We start from the raw sequence: 22,433 nt of genomic DNA on the forward strand, positions 1-22,433 counted from the left end.
CCTTATGTGTCTTGGTCAGAAGTTCCAGAGTATGGGGGATGTACAGGAGATATCTTGGAGACGGTTGTGTGAGGAGCGGATGACAGTAGAGCGGAGTAGGAGGTCTATGGAGGATCTGAAATTACATGTGGGCAGGTAGAGGGGGATTAGGTCGTGGATATATGGAGCAGACAGGTTGTGGATGAGGTCAGAAATATAGGGAGTGGACAGGTTGTGGATGAGGTCAGAAATATAGGGAGCGGATAGGTTGTGGATGAGGTCAGAGATATATGGAGCAGACAGGTTGTGGATGAGGTCAGAGATATAGGGAGCGGACAGGTTGTGGATGAGGTCAGAGATATATGGAGCAGACAGGTTGTGGATGAGGTCAGAGATATAGGGAGCAGACAGGTTGTGGATGAGGTCAGAGATATAGGGAGCGGACAGGTTGTGGATGAGGTCAGAGATATAGGGAGCGGACAGGTTGTGGATGAGGTCAGAGATATAGGGAGCGGACAGGTTGTGGATGAGGTCAGAGATATATGGAGCAGACAGGTTGTGGATCTTTTCCCACCCTTACGCTCCCTTCTTCTGAAATTCACACTGTCTGCATCTACTCGCTCTCCAACCTCCAAATGGCCATCATCTACTGACCACCGTGAGCTACTACCGCTATTATCGACCCCCTCACTGCCTGGCTGGCAACATCGAACCTCACAAGCTGTGTGCTTGAACTGATCCACTAGCAGCTCTACCTTATAGCAATGTTTATACCACAAAATATCCAATCTCTTCAACCTTTTTCTAACCAGTGGTGCCTTCTTTTTTCCTCTTTCTAGAACTTTATTCTGCCTTTTACTCAGCTGACTGCTCCCTCCTTTAAAAAAAAATCTCTCTTTCTCAGCTTCACATACTTGGCCCCCTCCTGGATCTCTTCATACATCACCGAGCACACATTTAATGTCTCTACACACTTATCAGTTCCACAAGCTTATTCTCAGGGTAACCTTTTATTCTGCCCTGTCCTTTTAACCACATATCCAGGCCCTCAACACCTTCTTCTGGCTCCAACTTAGAAACATTCATGGAAGACACTCTTCTCCCACCCCTAAGGGTAAGTTCACATGGGGTTTTTTGGTCAGACGTGTAGGAGAAGGTAGATAGGAGAAGAATACCCATAGCCGCCTGGTGTCTGCTGGTGTCAGCAGACATCCAGCGCTAATGCCTCCAGTCGGTGCCCACACACGCTCCCATAGAAATGAATGGAAGCACCCGACACGCCGATTAACCCTCCGCTTGCCGGCTACTTCCATTCATTTCTATTCACTACGCCTTACTTTCGGGGGAGCACCTTATATTAGGCAAGGCAGCAAAATGTCTGCCATGCCTTACTTTCGGGGTATGTCCTATTTTCGGGGAAACACTGTATGTATATTAACCTTTTTCAATGTACAGTGTCTTTGTGCTCTAAAAAATTAAAGAAAGAAATAATAATTTGCTCTTGCCCTGGAGGAGCATGCAAAGGACAAGACACATTTTTTTTGTCAAGTTGCAGCCAAAAGCACTGTGGAAAAAAAGCAGCAGAAATACATCACCCTGTTTGGTCTCTGTTTGGTTTGGAACCCACTGTCTGATCCCTTATCAGCAAAAGTGAATTAGCTGACCTGGGCAGGAGACAACAGCTCTAAAACACAAGCTCGCTGCCGAGAACTCAGCCCCCCTCCCCTCCAGGGAGCAGTGAGCTTTGTCACCTTCCTATACTGAGAGATAAGATCGGCTACAGGCTGTGAACTAAGGAAAACCTATATAAACAATATCAGGAATAATCTCACATAGAAGGCAAATAGCTCAAGCAATGCATTTAAGAAAACTCTTGACTTTATATACGCTAGCAGTATAGGTAGGATCCTTGAGATGGGAATAGTCTTTGGAGAATGCATGCAGTGCTCTTAAATGCAAGCTATGACATCACATGCATGACAGCCACAGAGTGTCGATTACTGCCAGTCACAAAGCAAGCGTGAACCATGCTATAGGATACTTACCCATTTCTGTTTCTCACAATATTCAGCATCTGAAATGCAAAATATCACACATAAATTCTGGTGCACACCAAAGGGCGATCACCTGTCACTTATTACTCCTACAACTAGCTGTACTTTTCTATATGACCAGCAGTAACATTGCTGCCCATTAAGTTGGAGGGAACTGTGATGCCCTTTCCTCTGCCAGGTGGATAGCAATGCTTTAGGCAGCTGCCTCTCTAGTCCACGTCTTGTCCCTTGCTTCCATTGATTTTGGCAATTTTTCCTGATTCAAACAATGTTATGTAGTACATTGGTGATACACGACATGCAGCCAGGAATCCCATTCTGTGTGGCCTGGACTATCTAGATATAAACAAGCTTCCATGTTAGAAACTTCTAATGGGGCGCTGTGAAAATGTCTGTAAGCCCCCATATCTCAGGGGAATGTACGGTCCCTTGACCCTTTAGGCACTTCAGAAAGGTGGAATTACGATATCGAGATGGGTGTGTACACATTAAGTTTTCTCCATCATAGGCCGCGGAGTTGTGAAACGCTAGGCCAGTAAATTGCCCCACATCAACTTTAGGGATACCTTTTTTTTGGGGGGGGGGGATCATTAATCTTTAGATAACCTTTAAGGAGATAAAAGCAAGAGATCATATGAAGGGAAACATTACATACACTGTAGGAAAGTGACCATTGCGATAACTAAACCAGCGTTCACGTACACCAATATGCCAAATTTCAGTTTCAAAGAGTCATCTGAAATATAAAAAAAATAAAATAAATTTTTATAGAAAGTCTACTACAGTCAAGGGAATTATCGCATGTCATTGTGATACCTGCATAAGTCCCCACTCTGCAAAAAGCTGAAGCTGCTACAAGTAGCGGTGAGCCAGCTGCAATCGTTACACCCCCATGCCCTCCTCCTTGTGTCTGGAGATTTCAACCATGTCTCTCCATCATCATCCACTCTACCCAACTTCACACAGTATGCAACCTGCTACACAAGAGACAACAAAACACTGGACTTGCTCTTTGCCAATGTGATGGAGGCATATAGCTTATCAACCCTACCGCCCCTGGGTAGATCAGATCACAACCTGGTGTACCTGTGACCTGTGTACAAGTCACTTGTACGTAAAGAACCAGCTGTTACTCGTACAGTGAGGATCTGGTCAGAGGAGTGCGCTTTGTCTTTGAGGGACTGTTTTGAAACAACTGCATGGGACGTGTTGCTGGGTTCTCATTTGAATGACAGAGGGTCTCGATTTCACACATTGCATAACAGACTATATTAACTTTTGTGTGGACAACACAATACCCACAAAAGTGGTGAGGTGTTTCTCTAATAACAAACCATGGATTAACCCTGATATAAAAGCTCTTCATAAAGAAAAAAAAGAGAGCCTTTACGGTAGGAGATAAGGAAAGCCTGGGCGATGTGCAAAAGGACATGAGGTGACAAATTAGGGAGGGAAAAAGTCAATGATAGGATTCGAATGGAACAGCAAATGGCATAGGGATCTGTGAGTAAATTCTGGGGTGGTCTTAAAGCAATATTTGGACACAGAGAGTCTGTCTCCCAAGTAGAAGGAGACACAAAGTGGCTTAATGAACTAAATCTAATTCTTCAACAGATTTGATCACACACCAGCTACTTCCACCCGAGCATGTCTGACTCCAATTGCTTTATCCAAAAAATTTTTGGGAAAATGGTATAAAACAAATTGAAAGTGAGAACTCGCCCAAACAAAAGGCTGGAAGTTTAGGTAGTTTGAAAAGTCCTTGATAAAAAATTTAGGTACTGAATTCGGGGACAAAAAAAATGTTTATAAAACACCATGACTGGTACCAGAGGCCAACTAGACTTTGCTGTAAAATGACTGGCGAAACAACACTGGTAATGTAACGCACAGCACTGCAGCTCGTCACCTGAAGGCCTAAAGAGCCCAGTGGGCACACCATGGGAGACCAATGCCAAGCAAGTTTACTAAAGAATGACAATATTGTAAATTTTTAAATCTTACCTGAAATGGAGACATCATACACTCGAGCACAAGCTACTCCATCTGGTGGGAATATTACTGCTCTGTAGTATCCTTGGTCTTGGCCAGATACATTTCTTAAGGTCAAGGAACCATCAGGAGATCCCTGCAGCCTTCCCTTATACTTTTCTTCTCGGAGATCAAGGAATCCACCTGGATTTGTTCTGCCAATAATGACCCCAACTGGTCTTTCCCAAAACAGGTTGTTAATGTGACTTTCTTCCACTTGCAGAGTAACATTCCCTCCAACTGGAACCGAGACCTTCTTTGCCATACCACACTTTCCTGTTTTCATGATACAGTAACAATACATATTATAGATGGTGTTGTTGGACCAATAATTTCTTACAATAGTCTTGTCCACCACTGAGGTAAATCCTCCCTATTTACATAAATGTTATAATACTTCACCTGTGACGCTGAGGTTGTAGGTTTCTGAGCAGTCTTCTCCGTCCAGTAAGTAAATGGTCGCTTTGATGATTCCACCATCTTCCATCTTAAGGTCTTCTATAATCAAAGATCCATCACTGGTCGCTCTCAATCTATCCGCATAATAATCTTCTCGAATCTCAACAAAGCCACCCGGTCGTGATGTGGCAATATTAACCCCGTCGAAAGTGACCCATCGGATTTGTCTGATATCTTTGCCCTGAACCACAGACACTTGTAGAGTCACTTCTTCTCCATTAATGCCAAACACATCTCTTGTCTCCTCACAGACTATCGCAGGTAGAACTGCCAATAGAAACATTTTATTAAGAAATCTGTGGAGTTGAAAATCTAAATGTGTGGTCTGAATCCAAGAGCCTTGAGGAGAATCTTGACATGCGAAAATTCAGAATTCTATATTCAACAGAGACTATGGGGTAAATTTAATAATACTAATAATTAATAACACTGTGGCTATGGGATTAGTGTCCTTAAAAGGGTTGTCCAGAATCTGAAGGTGACCTATCAATACTGGCCAGGGTTCAACACCTGGATCCCATCTCGGTCAGCCATTTTAGCTGCTAAAAGTCATATAATAGGTATAAGGCCGAAAGCTGCAGTTCCAGGAACCACCATACAGTTTCTAGACAAACAGTTTAGTGGCAGTGCTTGGAACAGCAGCCCACTCCGATTCTAGAAGCAGGGCTTCTTCCAGGCGTGTAACTGATACATAGCTTCCAGCGGCCGAAACAAATAAAGACGGGGTTCAGATGTCAGACCCTGACCAATCTGATATTGATAGGTCAATATCAATTACCTTAAGGTGCTCAACAACTCCTTCAATTACTATGGCTGCCCTCTTCTGCACCCGTTCTAGTTCAGCTATGTCCTTATATACTAGTGCTCAAAATTGTGCACAATATTGCACAGTCCATGTAATAAATTGTAATAAATTTTACTTATATAGCACCAACATATTCCGCAGCACTGTACAATTTGTAGGGTTCAAATACAGACAGAAAGATACAATAGACAACCAGCAGTAATGTTCCTGGTAGGTGCCGAGGCGCCATTTTCCTCGTGATCGCCGGCGTAAGCTCCGGGGCCCGGTGTCACGTTGCTATGACAGCCTGGAGCCTTGTGAAGGCTCTCCGGCCTGTCATTCTTTTGCTTCTATTGAAGGCTATGCTAGGTAGCCTGCAATAGAAGCGCCGGTATTTTGCAATGAATTAGCATTGTAATGCATTGCATTAGTGATCAGACCCCCTGGGGTTCAAGACCCCTAGGGGGGTCTAACAAATGCAGAAAAAAGTTAAAAAATATTAAAATAAAAAAATTATTAAAAGATCAAATCACCCCCTTTTCCCTAGAACACATATAAAAGTAGCTAAATACTGTGAAACACATACATGTTAGGTATGCCTGTGTTCAAAAACGCTCTACAAATCTATAAAAATATTTTTCCAGTACGGTAAACGCCGTAGCAGGAAAAAGAGTCAAAAGTGCCAAACTGCCGTTTTTTTCACTGTTTTGCTTCTGATAAAAATTTGAATAAAAAGTGATCAAAGCAATAACATTTCCCGAAAATGGTAGAACTAAAAAGTACACCCGGCCCCGCAAAAAAAGACGCCCTATGCATCCCCGTACACTGACGTATAAAAAAGTTATGGGTGTCAGAATATGGCGACTTTTAAGGGGTTAAAATGTAAATAAAACCATATAGATTTGGTATCCCCAGAATCATACCAATACACAGAATACAGGGGACATGTCATTTTGGCTGCACAGCGAACGCCGTAAAACCAAAGCCATAAGAAAGTCGCAGAAATGCATTTTTTCTTCAAATCCTCCGCATTCTGAATTTTTTTCCAGCTTCCCAGTACATTATACAGAATAATTAATGTTGGTGTCATGAAGAAAAATTTGTCCTGCAAAGATTAAGACCTCATATGGCTCTGGGAGCGGAGAAATAAAAAAGTTATGGAGTTTAGAAGAAGGGGAGTCAAAAACGAAAATCAAAATATGCCATTGGCGGGAAGGGGTTAATGTATCTCTGGTAAGGAAAGGGTATGCTGGAGATGTTTTTGAGGTGGAGGTGACATGAGCGTGCCAGTAATTGGATATGGGGGTGAAGGAAACGTCCGAGTCAAACACAACCCTGAGGCAGCGGGCCTGCTACCTAGGAGTTATAGTAAGGCCTGAGACTGCAATGGATATATCAGGGACAGATCTATTAGATGGTGGAAACAGTAGTAGTTCAGTCTTAGAGAGATTCAGTTTCAGATAGAGCGAAGACATGATATTTGAGACAGCAGAAAGACAGTCACTAGTGTTCTGTATGAGTGCAGGGGTGATGTCACGGGCAGATGTGTATAATTGGGAGTCATCAGCACAAAGATTGACAGTATCCTGGACCAGTAGAGAGGCACCGTGCTTACTCCCAGAATGTTCAGTAAAAGGTAGGTTATGGGGATACTATCACTCCATAAAAAGAGATCACCTTCACAGGCGTATGGAGATTTACCAAGTCATTTTCACTCCACTGGGGAATTATGGGAAAATATGCAAATCTGTTTCCATGATGTAATTAGGAAAACAGTACCTCTGTTTGCTGCCCTCTAGCGACAGCCCCATTAAACATCATGCTTGACTTTCCAACAAGCCTTTATGCTATGATGCGGGGATTAGCCAAACCAATAAATCTATTCCAAAAGGAGCTGTGGACAGTGCTGCTTCAATCTGATTGGATCTATTCAGCACAGCTTAGGGAGGACTGGTTTGGCAGAGAGGAGAGACTTGTAGACCAGGTTACTGGGATACTATCACTCCTTGAGGAGAGATCACCTTCACAGTGCCTCTGTTTGCTGCCCTTTAGTGAGTGTAAGGAGTGATAGTAAGTAGAGATGAGCGAAGGCCGTTCGATCGAATAGGTAAAAATTTGTGTCCCCTCCCACCTTCCCTGGTGCGTTCTTTGCACCAATAACTGTGCAGGGCAGGTGGGACAGGAACTACGACAACAGAGGCAGTGAAAAAAATTGAAAAATCCCATTGGCTGCCGAAAACATCTGACCTCCCAATTCATAAGAATAGTGTCAGCCATCTTCGTCTCATTCTCGTTTTGGAGTCATAGAGAGTGTGGTGTCAGACTGTCAGTGCGGTACAGTGCTTTGGTTAGGCAGGAATTGTCAATAATAGCTAGCTATTGAGCTCTGAAAAGAGCTGTTAACTAGAAAATCATGCAGCGTAGCAGCAGGGGACGTGAGCAAGGACGTGGACATGTATACCCAGCTGGGTATCAGCTCCACAGTCCAGGTACTGGAGAGGGGCTGCCGGCAGTGCCCCTCGCCAGCACCGGGGTACGTTGGCGGGCACGTGGAACTGGATACCCAGCTGGGTATCAGCTCCAGAGTCGATGTACTGCAGAGAGGCTGTCAGCAGTGCCCCTCGCCAGCACCAGGGTGCGAGGACGTGGATACCCAGCTGTATATCCACTCCATAGCCCACGTACTGGAGAGATTCAGTCAGCAAACATATTACTCTTCCTCATCCTTCTCATCCTCCTACAACCCGAGCCCCTGAATGTAGTAATAATTTTTTTTTTTTTTTTATTAAAATAATTTTTTTTCATGCATACCCCCCACAGGGGTGTGCAAAACAATTTTTTAGGGCTCCCCCCACAGGGGCGTGCAAATTGTTTTAGGGCTCCCCCACCAAGGGCCTGAAATCTAATTTTTTAGGGGTCACCCCAAGGGCCAAAAAAATAAAGCAATGCTGCTGCATGGCTCTAGTCACCAAAAGGGCCAAAAACACTGTATTTTAAAGGCTCCACTCACCCAAAGAACCAACAAATCTCTGCTGGTGCAAGGCTGAACTAAGTTAAAGTTCCTAAAACTCTGCAGGTAGAGGCTGAAGTCACCTGAAGGGCCTCAATCTCTGCTGGTAGCTCAGCTTAAGGGCCTCATACTTAATTTGGAAGGGCTCCTGTTAAGAAAAGTGAATTTTGGAAGGTCTCACCACATCACACACACACACACTCAAAATGACAGTTAAGGGTGAGGGCTTTTGGATTTTCCATTGTCTATTCCATCTGTGGTTGTCATGGGGAACGTGATTTAAAGGGGTGCTTGTTAATGTTTCTTTAGCTTAAATTGGGGTTTGTGTCCATCCATTTGGGGAGTAAAGAAGGTTTCCAGGTATTTTCCCACTTTGATAGAGTTTTTTTTGAATGTGTAAAATGTGTAGTTGTTAGTCTGTGATAGTGGGGTAATAGAGGGTCTTTGGTGTGTTAGATGCCCCCAGACATGCTTCCCCTGCTGTTCCAGTTGCATTGCAGAGGTGTTGGCATCATTTCCTGGGGTGTGATAGTGGACTTGGTGACCCTCCTGAGTTGAATGGTGGGATCCCCTGAAACGAAGCATTTTCTCCCATAGACGATAATGGGGTTCGATATTCGTTCGAATAGTCGAATATTGAGCGGCTATTTGGAAAGAATAACGAACATCGAATATTTTACTGTTCGCTCATCTCTGATAGTAAGCCCAATAACCTGGTCTAGACATCTCCAATCTCTGCCAAACCAGTTCACCCTATGGGTTTCTGTTCCTTTTGGAATAGATTTATTGGTTTGGCTAATCCCCGCATCATAGCATAAAGGCTTATTGGAAAGTCAAGCATGATGTTTAAAGAAGGGGGCTGTCACTAGAGGGCAACAAACAGAGGTACTGTTATCCTATTTACATCATGGAAACAGATTTGCATATCTTCCAGTAAAACTTATATTGAAACTGATAAAATGCACATACGACGCTGTCAGGGTGTTTCGGGGTTTAACTCCTTTTTCAAGTGGGATATAAAGAACAGAGTTCCTTCCCAGATGGGCTTCTAGACCTCTGAAATGGGTTCTTTGTGTCTGTGTACATGTAATCGGTTTCAATAAAGCTACCTTTTACTGAACATTCTGGGAGTAAGTGCTGTGCCTCTCTCCTGGTCCAGGATCCTGTCAATTTTTCGTCCCTTGTGGATGTTAAGGGCCCCAGCAGATACCTACTACTCCATACTACTTCTCCACATACTGAAATCATTTTCCAGCAGAATACACATTTACAACTGTGTGCTTGGTACCCATCTGCATAAATCAGCATAAAGATGGTACTGGAAGCCAAATCTGGTGATGGTTTGTCCAATGGGGACAGTGTAGAGAGAGAAGAGCAGAGGGCCTAGGACCGAGCCCTGAGGAACCCCAACAGCAAGGGAAAGAGGAGAAGAGACAGAGCCCGCGAATGATACACTGAAAGTGCGGTCTGAGAGATAAGAGGAGAACCAGGAGAGCGCAGTGTCCTCGAGGCCGACTGAGCAGAGCATAGTGAGGAGGAGATGATGGTATCAAATGCTGCAGAGAGGTCCAGAAGAATAGAGAAGTCACCCTTGGATTTAACCATTAGGAGATCATTGAAGATTTTGGTGAGGACGTATTCACACTTTCATCATCTTGGTCCGTTCTTCTGTTTTCAACGTAGGAATAGAAGAAAGGGCTAAACATTAAGAGCTCTTTCATAAATTTTCTTTCCATGAAAAATACAGAAAACTCTGTTTTTCATGGATTCAGGGGCGAGGCTAAAAGATAAAGACGACAGTGCCCGTTATTTTTGTGGATGCAAAAAACAAAATGACATAACAAAAATACCAATAGGATGTACAGCAGTATATAGCCCACAAAACAGAACATCTTTAAATGGATTTGTCTATTAACACAACGGATTCTGAAGAACTGCAAAGAATACAATGCGTTCATCAGGTATCTTTTGTTCTCGCCGTCAGTACGCTAAAAAAGTTGTGCTTGAAGGACTTTGTGATCTTCCATATTAAAGGGGCTGTTTAGCATATACAGAACTGATGTAGGAGGCCGGGAAAGGTGAAACGTTAAAAAACACTCATCAGATTCCCAGATTGTTTCCCGGGACGAGCCTTGTGGTGCCTCTGGAGAGGACACTGGATCATGTATTTTTTTTAATGTTTCCCCTTTACTGGCCCCCTGCCCCAACACTTTAACACTTTCAACCCCTTTAAACTGAGTCTGCATCACAGGCTGTGATTCTCGGACGCAAATGTGAATGTACCCCAAAACTGCTGCATCATTACGGTGTTATATGTACAGTATATACAAACACACAAAGGCATAATTTGAAGTTTTTTGGTCCCAGCACACAATCCGAATCTGGGCCCCTACTTACTATTTAGAAAAGTGGTATGTTTTGTGTAGCTGACGGGCCTTTGGGGACCCCTCAGGGTTCAGTAACAACTGCTACCGCTGCACCCCCAGTAGTTAAGCCTCTGTATACACACTGAAGATTTTATATAACCAGACTACTACCAACACATAGGCAACTATGATAAGAATAACTACAGTAAAATTCCTTTATTCCAACATCAATAAAACGTCAGACATTTTGTATTACTGAACATCCGTACGCGAAGAGTATAGATCAGGGGTGGGCAATTAATTTTCCCATGGGGCCGCATAAGAAATTGAAACTATGCTAGAGGGCCGTGCCACGGCAAATTTAGCTCCACCCACTTATATGTTGACTCCGCCCATTCCCAATCATCTTTCCATGTGCCCTCACAAAGTATAATCCTCCTAACATTTGCCTTCCATCTCTGCCCCTAGGTTGCTGAGACACACACAGACAGACACATATAGACAGACACACATATAGACACACACACACACATATAGACACACACACACATATATATACACTCACCGGCCACTTTATTAGGTACACCTGTCCAACTGCTCGTTAACACTTAATTTCTAATCAGCCAATCAAATGGCGGCAACTCAGTGCATTTAGGCATGTAGACATGGTCAAGACAATCTCCTGCAGTTCAAACCGAGCATCAGTATGGGGAAGAAAGGTGATTTGAGTGCCTTTGAACGTGGCATGGTTGTTGGTGCCAGAAGGGCTGGTCTGAGTATTTCAGAAACTGCTGATCTACTGGGATTTTCACGCACAACCATCTCTAGGGTTTACAGAGAATGGTCCGAAAAAGAAAAACATCCAGTGAGCGGCAGTTCTGTGGGCGGAAATGCGTTGTTGATGCCAGAGGTCAGAGGAGAATGGCCAGACTGGTTCGAGCTGATAGAAAGGCAACAGTGACTCAAATAGCCACCCGTTACAACCAAGGTAGCCAGAAGAGCATCTCTGAACGCCGCACAGTACGTCCAACTTTGAGGCAGATGGGCTACAGCAGCAGAAGACCACACCGGGTGCCACTCCTTTCAGCTAAGAACAGGAAACTGAGGCTACAATTTGCACAAGCTCATCGAAATTGGACAATTGAAGATTGGAAAAACGTTGCCTGGTCTGATGAGTCTCGATTTCTGCTGCGATATTCGGATGGTAGGGTCAGAATTTGGCGTCAACAACATGAAAGCATGGATCCATCCTGCCTTGTATCAACGGTTCAGGCTGGTGGTGGTGTCATGGTGTGGTGAATATTTTCTTGGCACTCTTTGGGCCCCTTGGTACCAATTGAGAATCGTTGCAACGCCAAAGCCTACCTGAGTATTGTTGCTGACCATGTCCATCCCTTTATGACCACAATGTACCCAACATCTGATGGCTACTTTCAGCAGGACAATGCGCCATGTCATAAAGCTGGAATCATCTCAGACTGGTTTCTTGAACATGACAATGAGTTCACTGTACTCCAATGGCCTCCACAGTCACCAGATCTCAATCCAATAGAGGAGCATCTTTGGGATGTGGTGGAACGGGAGATTCGCATCATGGATGTGCAGCCGACAAATCTGCGACTGCAACTGTGTGATGCCATCATGTCAATATGGACCAAAATCTCTGAGGAATGCTTCCAGCACCTTGTTGTATCTATGCCACGAAGAATTGAGGCAGTTCTGAAGGCAAAAGGGGGTCCAACCCGTTACTAGCATGGTGTACCTAATAAAGTGGCCGGTGAGTGTATGTCCCTTCATGATACAGCAGATGCTTTTATTTGCGTTGGCAGCTGCCGCCTGGCACTGGTTGTTGGAGAGGAACCTACTGATATCTTTTACTTTACGAGAGCGCTGGATTATCGGGTGAATTATTATCGAGCTCTCTAGTGGATCATTAAACACTGTAGACAGTCTCTCTTTGTCTTCTGACTTCCTCACTCCCCTTCCCCATTATAAACAGCTCCGTCTGTGCACAGCACTCTTGTATACGGATATATGTGATAGAGAGTGAACACAGCACAGACTTTGTCTACATTCTGCGGCAACAAAGACAATGTCTTGTTTCTTTAACAAATTCTTAACACTTTGTCCGTGGGATCAAAATTTACAGTTAGGAAATTTCTCTCTCTCCGACGCACCAGTATGGTCATTGAAGATGCAGTCTCAGGACTTAAGCCCCTGACGTGTTTATTTACGCTCCTTCTAGGCTGTAGGTTAACCAATCCTATCCACGCATAAGACTTACACATATGATAAAGAGATTTTTTTTTTTTTTTATTAGTACACATGACTATGAGAACATAAAAACAAAATGTATCAGGCTTCCACTTCCCCTTTTCTTGCAGATAGACCAGATCATGAGCTCCGCTGCTCATTATTTTATTTTATTTTTTTTGTTTAGGAACTTGTATCCAGATAAAAAAAAAAAAAAACAAACAAACATATTTTAATCTGTAACAGTGGAAATATTCACAGCATGAAATATATGGGATATCTCATGTAATAAATTTATTAAACTTATGTCCAAGTAATAATCCATTCAATAAATCTAAAATTTCTTTTGCATCTTTAACCCCCGCCCACTGGTGACATTTTTCGATTTTTTATTTTTTATTCTCAGAGCTATGAGATCTTAATGTTTGCAGGACAATTTTTTTTCTTCATGGTGCTACCCCCCCTTTAAAGAGGTTTTCTGGTTTTTTTTTTTTTTACCTCCCACGGCCTATTTAAAAAAAAAATAAAAAAATAAAAAAAAAAAGTCCTCCCAGCGTGGTCTGGTCCTGCTCCTCCGGTGTCTTCTTGAAGTGGAACTCTTCACCGGCTATGACATCCTGCCGCCCTTCTGCTGAGTGGCATCAGGAAGAGACTTGGGACGTCACAGGTATAGTGACGTCACGTTTCGCTGAGGTCCCTGATTTAAGCACCCATGCACATGAGTGTGCATCCAAATGGGTGTAATGAGTGTAATCCAAGTTTATACAGAATTCATCAGATGAGATTTGAGTGTATTTTGTGATGCATTCATGTTTATGGGGCTTCTAGATCCTTTCCAATAGTACGAAGCAGAATAGAATCTGCTCTATAATCATCCATGTTATGGGAACAGATAGCCAGAAGCCCCTTAGATGTGAATGCATCACTGAATACACTCGAATGTCATCTTCACTGCACTCCGTGATAAGCTACGCCCCCAACTCAGATGCACACTCAGCCGTGTACATGGACCCTCACACATTCCACTCCGTTATCTATTTACATACCCTTTAGAATGTGGCTCTTTGCTGAATCTTTCCCTCAGCTCTCTCATCTCTTCTGCACCTTTTTGTCATTTTTACAAATATGACTATTATCATATAAAGATATTGCTAAACCTTCTCCTTCCCAGTTTGCTCCGTCTTCACAGTATGTGCATGTTGCACATCTGTGCAGAAAACAAGCACTATGATATTAAATAGTCTGAATTATCGGATGCCGGAATATCAGTAATACACAGCACTAGGAAAAAAAACTATCCTGTCTGAAGAATGAAAGGATACTCACTGATTTGTAGATGGATGAGGACAATCAGCCAGCAAAAAATGTTCTTCATATTTTCTTAGTATCTTATGTCAAACCTGGCTGAAGGAGAGAAAAAAAAAAAAAAAAAAAAAAAAAAAAAAAAGAGAAAATAAGGTCTTGATTGTACAAAGTTTACAGTAATTAAAATGAATGGTGTGTAGTATAATAATTAGAGTTGAGCGAACAGTGAAATGTTCGAAGTTCGATTCGAGTAGTCGCTCAATACTCGACTGTTCGATCGAACATCGAACCGCATTATAGTCTATGGGGAATAAATACTCGTTTAGGGGGAAACCACTATTCAACTCAGGAGAGTCACCAAGTCCACTATGACACCCCAGGAAATGATGCCAACACCCTGGAAAGCAACTGGGACAGCAGGGGAAGCATGTCTGGGGGCATCTAACATGCCCAAGTCACTATTATGTCAGGATCCCTGCCAGCTTGCGATATGCGGGAGCTGACTTTTTCCCATAGGAATGCATTGACCAGCTTTGATTGGCCTAATGTCATACAGAGTACAGCATTCGGCCAATCAACGCTGGTTCTGCCGGAGGCTCGTCTGTGAGGAGGCAGAGTCTAAGATCGGACCAGAATGGAGACTGCTGTGGACCGATCTTAGACTCCGCCTCCTCACAGACGAGCCTCTGGCAGAACCAGCGTTGATTGGCCGAATGCTGTACTCTGTATGACATTCGGCCAATCACCGCTGGTCAATGCATTCCTATGGGAAAAAGTCAGCTCACGCATATCACAAGCTGACAGGGATCCCGACCAGATAGAGCCCCAAAGAGCTGTGTGAGTGACATTCCCCCCTAAATAAAGGTAATCCCTAGCTAACCCTGCCTGTACATCTGTCCCTGTCTCACAGTCACACAGTTCAGTCTCATATGAACCGGATATTAAATCCACTGTTCTTACAAATTGGAGGTCACCTGAATTAGCTTTCTAAGGTAGGGTTCACACTACTGTTGATGTCTACACAGAATGTGTCAGTTTAAAAAAAACAAATGGACACTAGAGATGAGCGAACACTGTTCGGATCAGCTGATCCGAACAGCACGCACCCATAGAAATGAATGGAAACACCTGTGACGTCGGCCGGCCGCCGGCAAAGTCAGCGTCACAGGTGCTTCCATTTATTTCTATGGGTGCGTGCTGTTCGCTCATCTCTAATGGACACCTATCATAACAGACACAAACGAATAGTAACTGGTGGCTATCAGCTACTGTCCGTTGTCCATAGACCTCAACTTTTTTAAAAAAAACAAAACGGAACACTTGCTGTCTGTTTTTTCAAATGGACAGAAAAGTCCTGCACAATGTGTGTATATATATATATATATATATATATATATATATCTCCAGTATAAAATGCAACCATAAGGCAACATACAGAATGTACAGTTATCACACAGCTATATGACATACAGGTGTGTACTCAGTGGCCTAACTACCGCCGTAGCAGCAGAGGCAGCTGCCACAGGGCCCGAGACATTAGGGGACCCGGTAACAGTTTGTTTCTTTTAATAGGCTGTTACCCGCTGAAGTTACTCCAACCGGTAACAGGCCCTATTTACTTACTGATCCTGGCTGGGCCGGGATCGGTAAGTGACACCGCGGACCCCACAAAGACTATCATTATACTCGGAGGTCTGAAAAGACCCCAGAGTATAATAATTGTTTATGGGTGTCCACAGTGGGACATAATACTGTGTGCAGGGGCCACTATGGGGGATAATACTGTGTGCAGGAGCCACTATGGGGGATAATACTGTGTGCAGGGGCCACTATGGGGGATAATACTGTGTGCAGGGGCCACTATGGGACATAATACTGTGTGCAAGAGCCACTATGGGGCATAATACTGTGTGCAGGGGCCACTATGGGGCATAATACTGTGTGCAGGGGCCACTATGGGGCATAATACTGTGTACTGGGGCCGCTATGGGGCATAATACTGTGTGCAGGGGGCCACTATGGGACATAATACTGTGTGCAGGGGGCCACTATGGGACATAATACTGTGTGCAGGGGCCACTATGGGACATAATACTGTGTGCAGGGGCCACTATGGGGCATTATACTGTGTGCAGGGGCCACTATGGGGGATAATACTGTGTGCAGGGGCCACTATGGGGGATAATACTGTGTGCAGGGGCCACTATGGGGGATAATACTGTGTGCAGGGGCCACTATGGGACATAATACTGTGTGCAGGGGCCACTATGGGACATAATACTGTGTGCAGGGGCCACTATGGGGCATTATACTGTGTGCAGGGGCCACTATGGGGGATAATACTGTGTGCAGGGGCCACTATGGGACATAATACTGTGTGCAGGGGCCACTATGGGACATAATACTGTGTGCAGGGGCCACTATGGGACATAATACTGTGTGCAGGGGCCACTATGGGGCATTATACTGTGTGCAGGGGCCACTATGGGGGATAATACTGTGTGCAGGGGCCACTATGGGGGATAATACTGTGTGCAGGGGCCACTATGGGGGATAATACTGTGTGCAGGGGCCACTATGGGGCATAATACTGTGTGCAGGGGCCACTAAGGGGGTTAATACTATGTGCAGGGGCCACTATGGGGTATAATACTGTATAGAGGGGCCACTATGGGACATAATACTGTGTGCAGGGGCCACTATGGGGCATAATACTGTGTGCAGGGGCCACTATGGGGGATAATACTGTGTGCAGGGGCCACTATGGGGGATAATACTGTGTGCAGGGGCCACTATGGGACATAATACTGTGTGCAGGGGCCACTATGGGACATAATACTGTGTGCAGGGGCCACTATGGGGCATTATACTGTGTGCAGGGGCCACTATGGGGCATTATACTGTGTGCAGGGGCCACTATGGGGGATAATACTGTGTGCAGGGGCCACTATGGGGCATTATACTGTGTGCAGGGGCCACTATGGGGGATAATACTGTGTGCAGGGGCCACTATGGGGGATAATACTGTGTGCAGGGGCCACTATGGGGGATAATACTGTGTGCAGGGGCCACTATGGGGGATAATACTGTGTGCAGGGGCCACTATGGGGGATAATACTGTGTGCAGGAATGCGGAGGGGAGGGGGGGGGGGGTCGAGGTTAGCGTCGGTGGGGGGGCATTATCATTTATATAGCACCATTAAAAAACTTTTTTCTGTGGCTAACACGTCTGAATAGCCTTTAGAAGGGCTATTCGTCTCCTACGTTTAGATGGGATCTCCGCCGCGCCGTTCCTTAGTAATACCGTTTAGTAATACCGCGGGCCCCAGCGCTCAAAATGCGACAAGGGCGTCTGCACTGCTGCCCAAGAACAGGATCCGACGTCTTATCCACAGAAAAAAGTTTTTTAATGGTAGAATCCCTTTAACTCCATGGTGCTTTACATTTGGGGGTCATGTCAAAAGTTCTATTCCTAGTTACACCACTGTGTGCAGTGTTATCTTTTACAACCTTACCTTGTATGTTACATATAACATGCAGCAGTGTACTTACACCGTTATACCAGTACACAACAATTGTGTATAGCAGTATACTAGCGACTATTTGTGTTCTTATCTCGGCTGAATCTCGTAGTCGCCATATTGTCTGTTATGTGGATGTCTCCAAGGTCGAAGAACCCACTTACCTCAGCGCCTCAGGAGAGCTTTACACCGCGCGTCTCTCTTGTTTACAGCACGTGACGTGACGTCTCAATGTGCAGTGGGAGGGGGCGGGGTCACAAGAAGGCGGGAATATGGACTCGGCTGCAGCTGAGGTAAAGGACGGGGGCAGCGGCTCTTAGACTTGGAGGATTGTATAGCACTAGGGCTAACCAGGCAGACTGCCATAGTGACCCCGAGTCCAGCCCACACCATGAGCCCCCACCAGCTGTGTATGGGAATACAATATACCGCAGCCATAGCAGTCTATGAGACCTTATAGTAGGGAAATGGGTCTATGGTATAAGAGTGACCGGCTGTCCTTTATAGGGCTCCACCTATCGGTCCCCAAATTTACCACAGAGGTAATTGGGGTGTCCAGGAAGGGTTTAATAAGGGTCATGGCTTTGCTGGACGTCCCCAGGCCGCGGTAGGACTGACGGGAGCGCGCTAACGATGGGAATTTCGCCGATTTTCAGTGACCTGGATCATTCGGCTTCGCTCACGGAAAGGGGACTTTTTTTCCCTCATGTGAAGGCGGGTTCTCACCTGAACCCCATCTCCGTTTTCAGGTTTCCGTTTTCAGTGTCCGGCCGTGAGCGCCTGTGAGCGTTTTTTGCTTTCCGCAGCGAAACCGTATTTTTTTTTTAACCGGACACAAAGTCCTTCACGTCCAACTCTGTGTCCGGTTAAAAAAAAAAAAAAAAACACACAACAGTTTCGCCGGTCCTGGCCAGAGACGTTCCAAGCCCATTCAAATGAATGGGTTTGAAAAATGACTGCAGGTTTCCGTCTCCTGTCCGGTTTCGGGCAGGAAAGGGAAACCTGCAAAATAGAAACCGGGGCGTAGAGGTGAACCCGTCCTAACATAGACGTCTGTGCTCTGCAGTAAAAAGAAGCGGCCCCTTGTTCACGTGAAAGATGAACAGTTACAGTTTTGGAAATTGCAGCATGCTAATTATACCTACGGAAACGCCGGCGGTTTCTCTACAGGTATAATTGAAGCAGAAAGTCTTTCTGTGTAAAGCGTTTTGGGAAGAACCGCAATGTGTTGCCACTGCAGTTTTTCTCACTGTGCTTTTTTGCTGTAGGACACCATGTTGGGCCTTAGGGTTGGTTCACACTAGTGTATATGTTCCATCTGAGGAGAGTCCGCATGCAGCCCCCCCCTGGACGGAATACAATTGCAAGCGCTGTGCTGTCAAAGCACACGGACCCCATAGTCTATAATGGGGTCCATGTGCTTGCCGTGCACTGCCCACACAACTAGACCAAACCTACAGCTCTAACACAGTTTTGGATTTTTTTTTTTAGGGGTCAAAATGTAAATAAAACCATATAAATTTGGTATCCCTGGAATCGTACCGAAACACAGAATACAGGGGACATGTCATTTTGACTGCACAGTGAACGCCGTAAAACCAAAGCCCGTAAGAAATTTGCAGAAATGCATTTTTTTTCTTTAAATCCACCCCATTCTGAATTTTTTTCCAGCTTCCCAGTACAGAGGGGAGTCAAAAACGCAAATCAAAAAATGCCATCGGCGGGAAGGGGTTAATATTCACTGCTGACGGTATACTAGTATAACAGGTCAAGGCTCTCAGAGTGTCAGACTTTTATGGTGTAAATTGAGGATCACAAGTCCTGGTGCATTGTATGAATAGTGTATTGTAACTTAAAGGGGATGTTCAGGAATGAAAACAAACTGGTCGGATAGTTGTGAAGCAAAAATAAAAGACGCACCTATCCTTGGTGCTGTACAGTACCCGTAGAGATAGGTGAGAATTATTATTTTTTGTTTGGTTTGGCCACCCTTGAGTTTACTATAATTTATGGACAACCCCCTGGAGGGATTATCTATTTTTAACCCCTTCCTGACACCCAATAGTACAGAGCTGCAGGGAAGAACTTTCCGCAAATCTCCGTAATAGTACACCTAGTGACGATGGATGTAATGCGGCAGCTGAGGGTGTCTCTGGGGGGGGGGGGATGGGGTTGTCAGCTAATGGTGACTGCTATACCCTAACAGCATGTGACATTTAGGCGACTTCCCCATAAGCAATCCCTGTTATTGGTTAGTCAAATCAGACCAGCTAATTACACCATTGCTTAGCTAAAGTAACTAGGTGGCGTTAGAAATGGTTGTGAGTGGTGGTTTCTGGGATAGCACCAAGTACTCGCAGTGTTTACAAGGGCAAGGGGGGTACGATGATGCCACCCTCTGATGGCTGTGACTGGCTGACAAATACCCACTGGGACTTGTGGTTCTCCCACTGCAATTAATTGCAGGAGCTTGCTTCTTTTTCCCTCCCTCATCCCACCTCCCTATATTCCATCCACAGTTTTCTTTTTTCAGCGCCCCTTCACACAGAGGATACGCTGGCTGATTTTGAACGTGTAAACGTTCCGAATCAGCAGCGTTTAAAACAGGTCCCATTGCTTTCTATGGGAGCCGGCATACGTGCGCTCCCCATAAAAAAGAATGGGCTGCTCTTTCCGATTCATTTCTATGGGGAGCGCGCGTATGCCGACTCCCATAGAAAGCAATGGGACCTGTTTTAAACGCTGCTGATTCAGAACGTTTACACATTCAAAATCAGCCAGCGTATCCTCCGTGTGAAGGGGCCCTAAGACTTTTTGTTTTTTTTCCTCCATCCTCTGCACCACATCCTTGTGTGTGTCCGGCGTAGCCATCTCATCGACACCTGTGCTTAGTTTTTAGTGCCAGAGTATTTTTATAGTGGTTAGCATTAGTTTGTCTAGCTATCAATCTCGATATACATTACAGCTAGTTAGTTTGCAGCCTGCAAAAGAAATGACGATTTTTTTGTAATGCATTGCATTAGTGATCAGATCCCCTGGGGTTCAGCACCCCTAGGAGGGGTCTAATAAATGCAAAAAAAAAAAAAAATATTAAAAAAGTATTAAAAATTCAAATCACCTAGATCACATATAAAAGTAGTTAAATACTGTGAAACACATACATGTATGTTAGGTATCCCCACGTCCAAAATATTTTTTCCTGTTTGGTAAACGCCGTAGCGGGAAAAATAGTCAAAAGTGCCAAACCGCTGTTTTTTCACTATTTTGATTCTGATAAAAATTTTAATAAAAACTGATCAAAGCAATAACATTTCCCGAAAATGGTAGAACTAAAAAGTACACCCGGCCCCGCAAAAAAAGACGCCCTATGCATCCCCGTACACGGACGTATAAAAAAGTTACGGCCGTCGGAATATGGCGACTTTTAGAAAAAAAATTTTTTAACACAGTTTTCGATTTTTTTTTTAAGGGGTCAAAATGTAAATAAAACCATATAACTTTGGTATCCCTGGAACCGTACCGAAACACAGAATACAGGGGACATGTCATTTTGGCTGCACAGTGAACACTGTAAAACCGAAGCCTGTAAGAATGTCGCAGAAATGCGATTTTTCTTCAAATCCCCCCCCCCCCCCCCATTCTGAATTTTTTTCCAGCTTCCCAGTACATTATATACAATAATTAATGGTGGCATCATGAAGAAAAATTTGTCCCGCAAAAATTAAGACCTCATATGGCTCTGGGAGCGGAGAAATAAAAAAGTTATGGGGTTTGGAAGGAGGGGAGTCAAAAACAAAAAATGCCATCGGCGGGAAAGGGTTAAAGAGGACCTTTCATGGATTTGGGCACAGGCAGTTCTAAATACTGCTGGAAAGCTGACAGTGCGCTGCTGTCTATAGCGTTGTACTGTGAGATCGGGGAGGAACGCCCCCTCCCTCTGCTCACAGTGCACATCCATAGACGAGTATTATCAGGAGGGGGGGGGGGGGCATTCCTCACCGCTCCACAGTACAGCACAATAGACGCTGCTGTGGAGAAGGACGTACCTGACAGACTGTATGAGAAGCCCTTCTAACAGTGAAGAGCTAATAATAATAATAAAATTTATATAGTGCCGACATATTCCGCAGCGCTGTACAATTTGTAGGGTTCAGATACAGACAGAAAGATACATTACAAAGAAAGTCATTTCACACAATGGGACTGAGGGCCCTGCTCACAAGAGCTTACAATCTATGAGGTAGAGGGGGTGAAACAAGAGGTAGCAGGGGCGGCATTTCTTATACAGGGGTCAGACAATCCTGTAATAGAGGTGACTGTCATTACACAAACATAAGACTTTATGAGCCGTCAACAGTCGTGTCCTTTAACATGTGGATGGAGCTTGGACTTATAAAGTTATCCTGAGATGACATCATATCATGTGGGGTAATGTGGGAGCGGGGACAGAGGAGGGTTAAGGGTTTACGTTAGACATTGTGATCGGCCTGTCTGATAAGATGCGTCTTTAGTTTGCGTTTGAAACTGTAGAAATTGGGAGTTAATCTGATTGTCCGGGGTAGAGCATTCCAGAGAAGTGGTGCGGCTCGGGAGAAGTCTTGTATACGAGCGTGGGAGGTTCTGATAATAGAGGATGTAAGTGTTAGGTCATTGAGTGAGCGGAGAGCACAG

The 22,433-nt window shown here is 44.6% G+C and overlaps 1 protein-coding gene across 1 annotated transcript in view; it reads right to left on the minus strand.

Moving 5' to 3' along the window:
- The window catches only part of LOC142213435 (uncharacterized), a 76,251-nt gene extending 58,263 nt beyond the window's left edge, over window positions 1-17,988 (minus strand). The window contains exons 1-4 of the mRNA XM_075281750.1: window positions 17,927-17,988; window positions 14,263-14,340; window positions 4,467-4,790; window positions 4,038-4,340 (exon numbers count right to left, since the gene is read on the minus strand). Coding sequence (XP_075137851.1) covers window positions 4,038-4,340; window positions 4,467-4,790; window positions 14,263-14,311 — 676 coding nt within the window. The 5' untranslated portion in view covers window positions 14,312-14,340; window positions 17,927-17,988. The remainder of the gene's footprint in view (window positions 1-4,037; window positions 4,341-4,466; window positions 4,791-14,262; window positions 14,341-17,926) is intronic.
- Window positions 17,989-22,433: the final 4,445 nt, after the last annotated feature.

Source organism: Leptodactylus fuscus, chromosome 7, assembly GCF_031893055.1.
Source record: "Leptodactylus fuscus isolate aLepFus1 chromosome 7, aLepFus1.hap2, whole genome shotgun sequence".
In the NCBI taxonomy this organism is placed as follows: Eukaryota; Metazoa; Chordata; class Amphibia; order Anura; family Leptodactylidae; genus Leptodactylus; species Leptodactylus fuscus.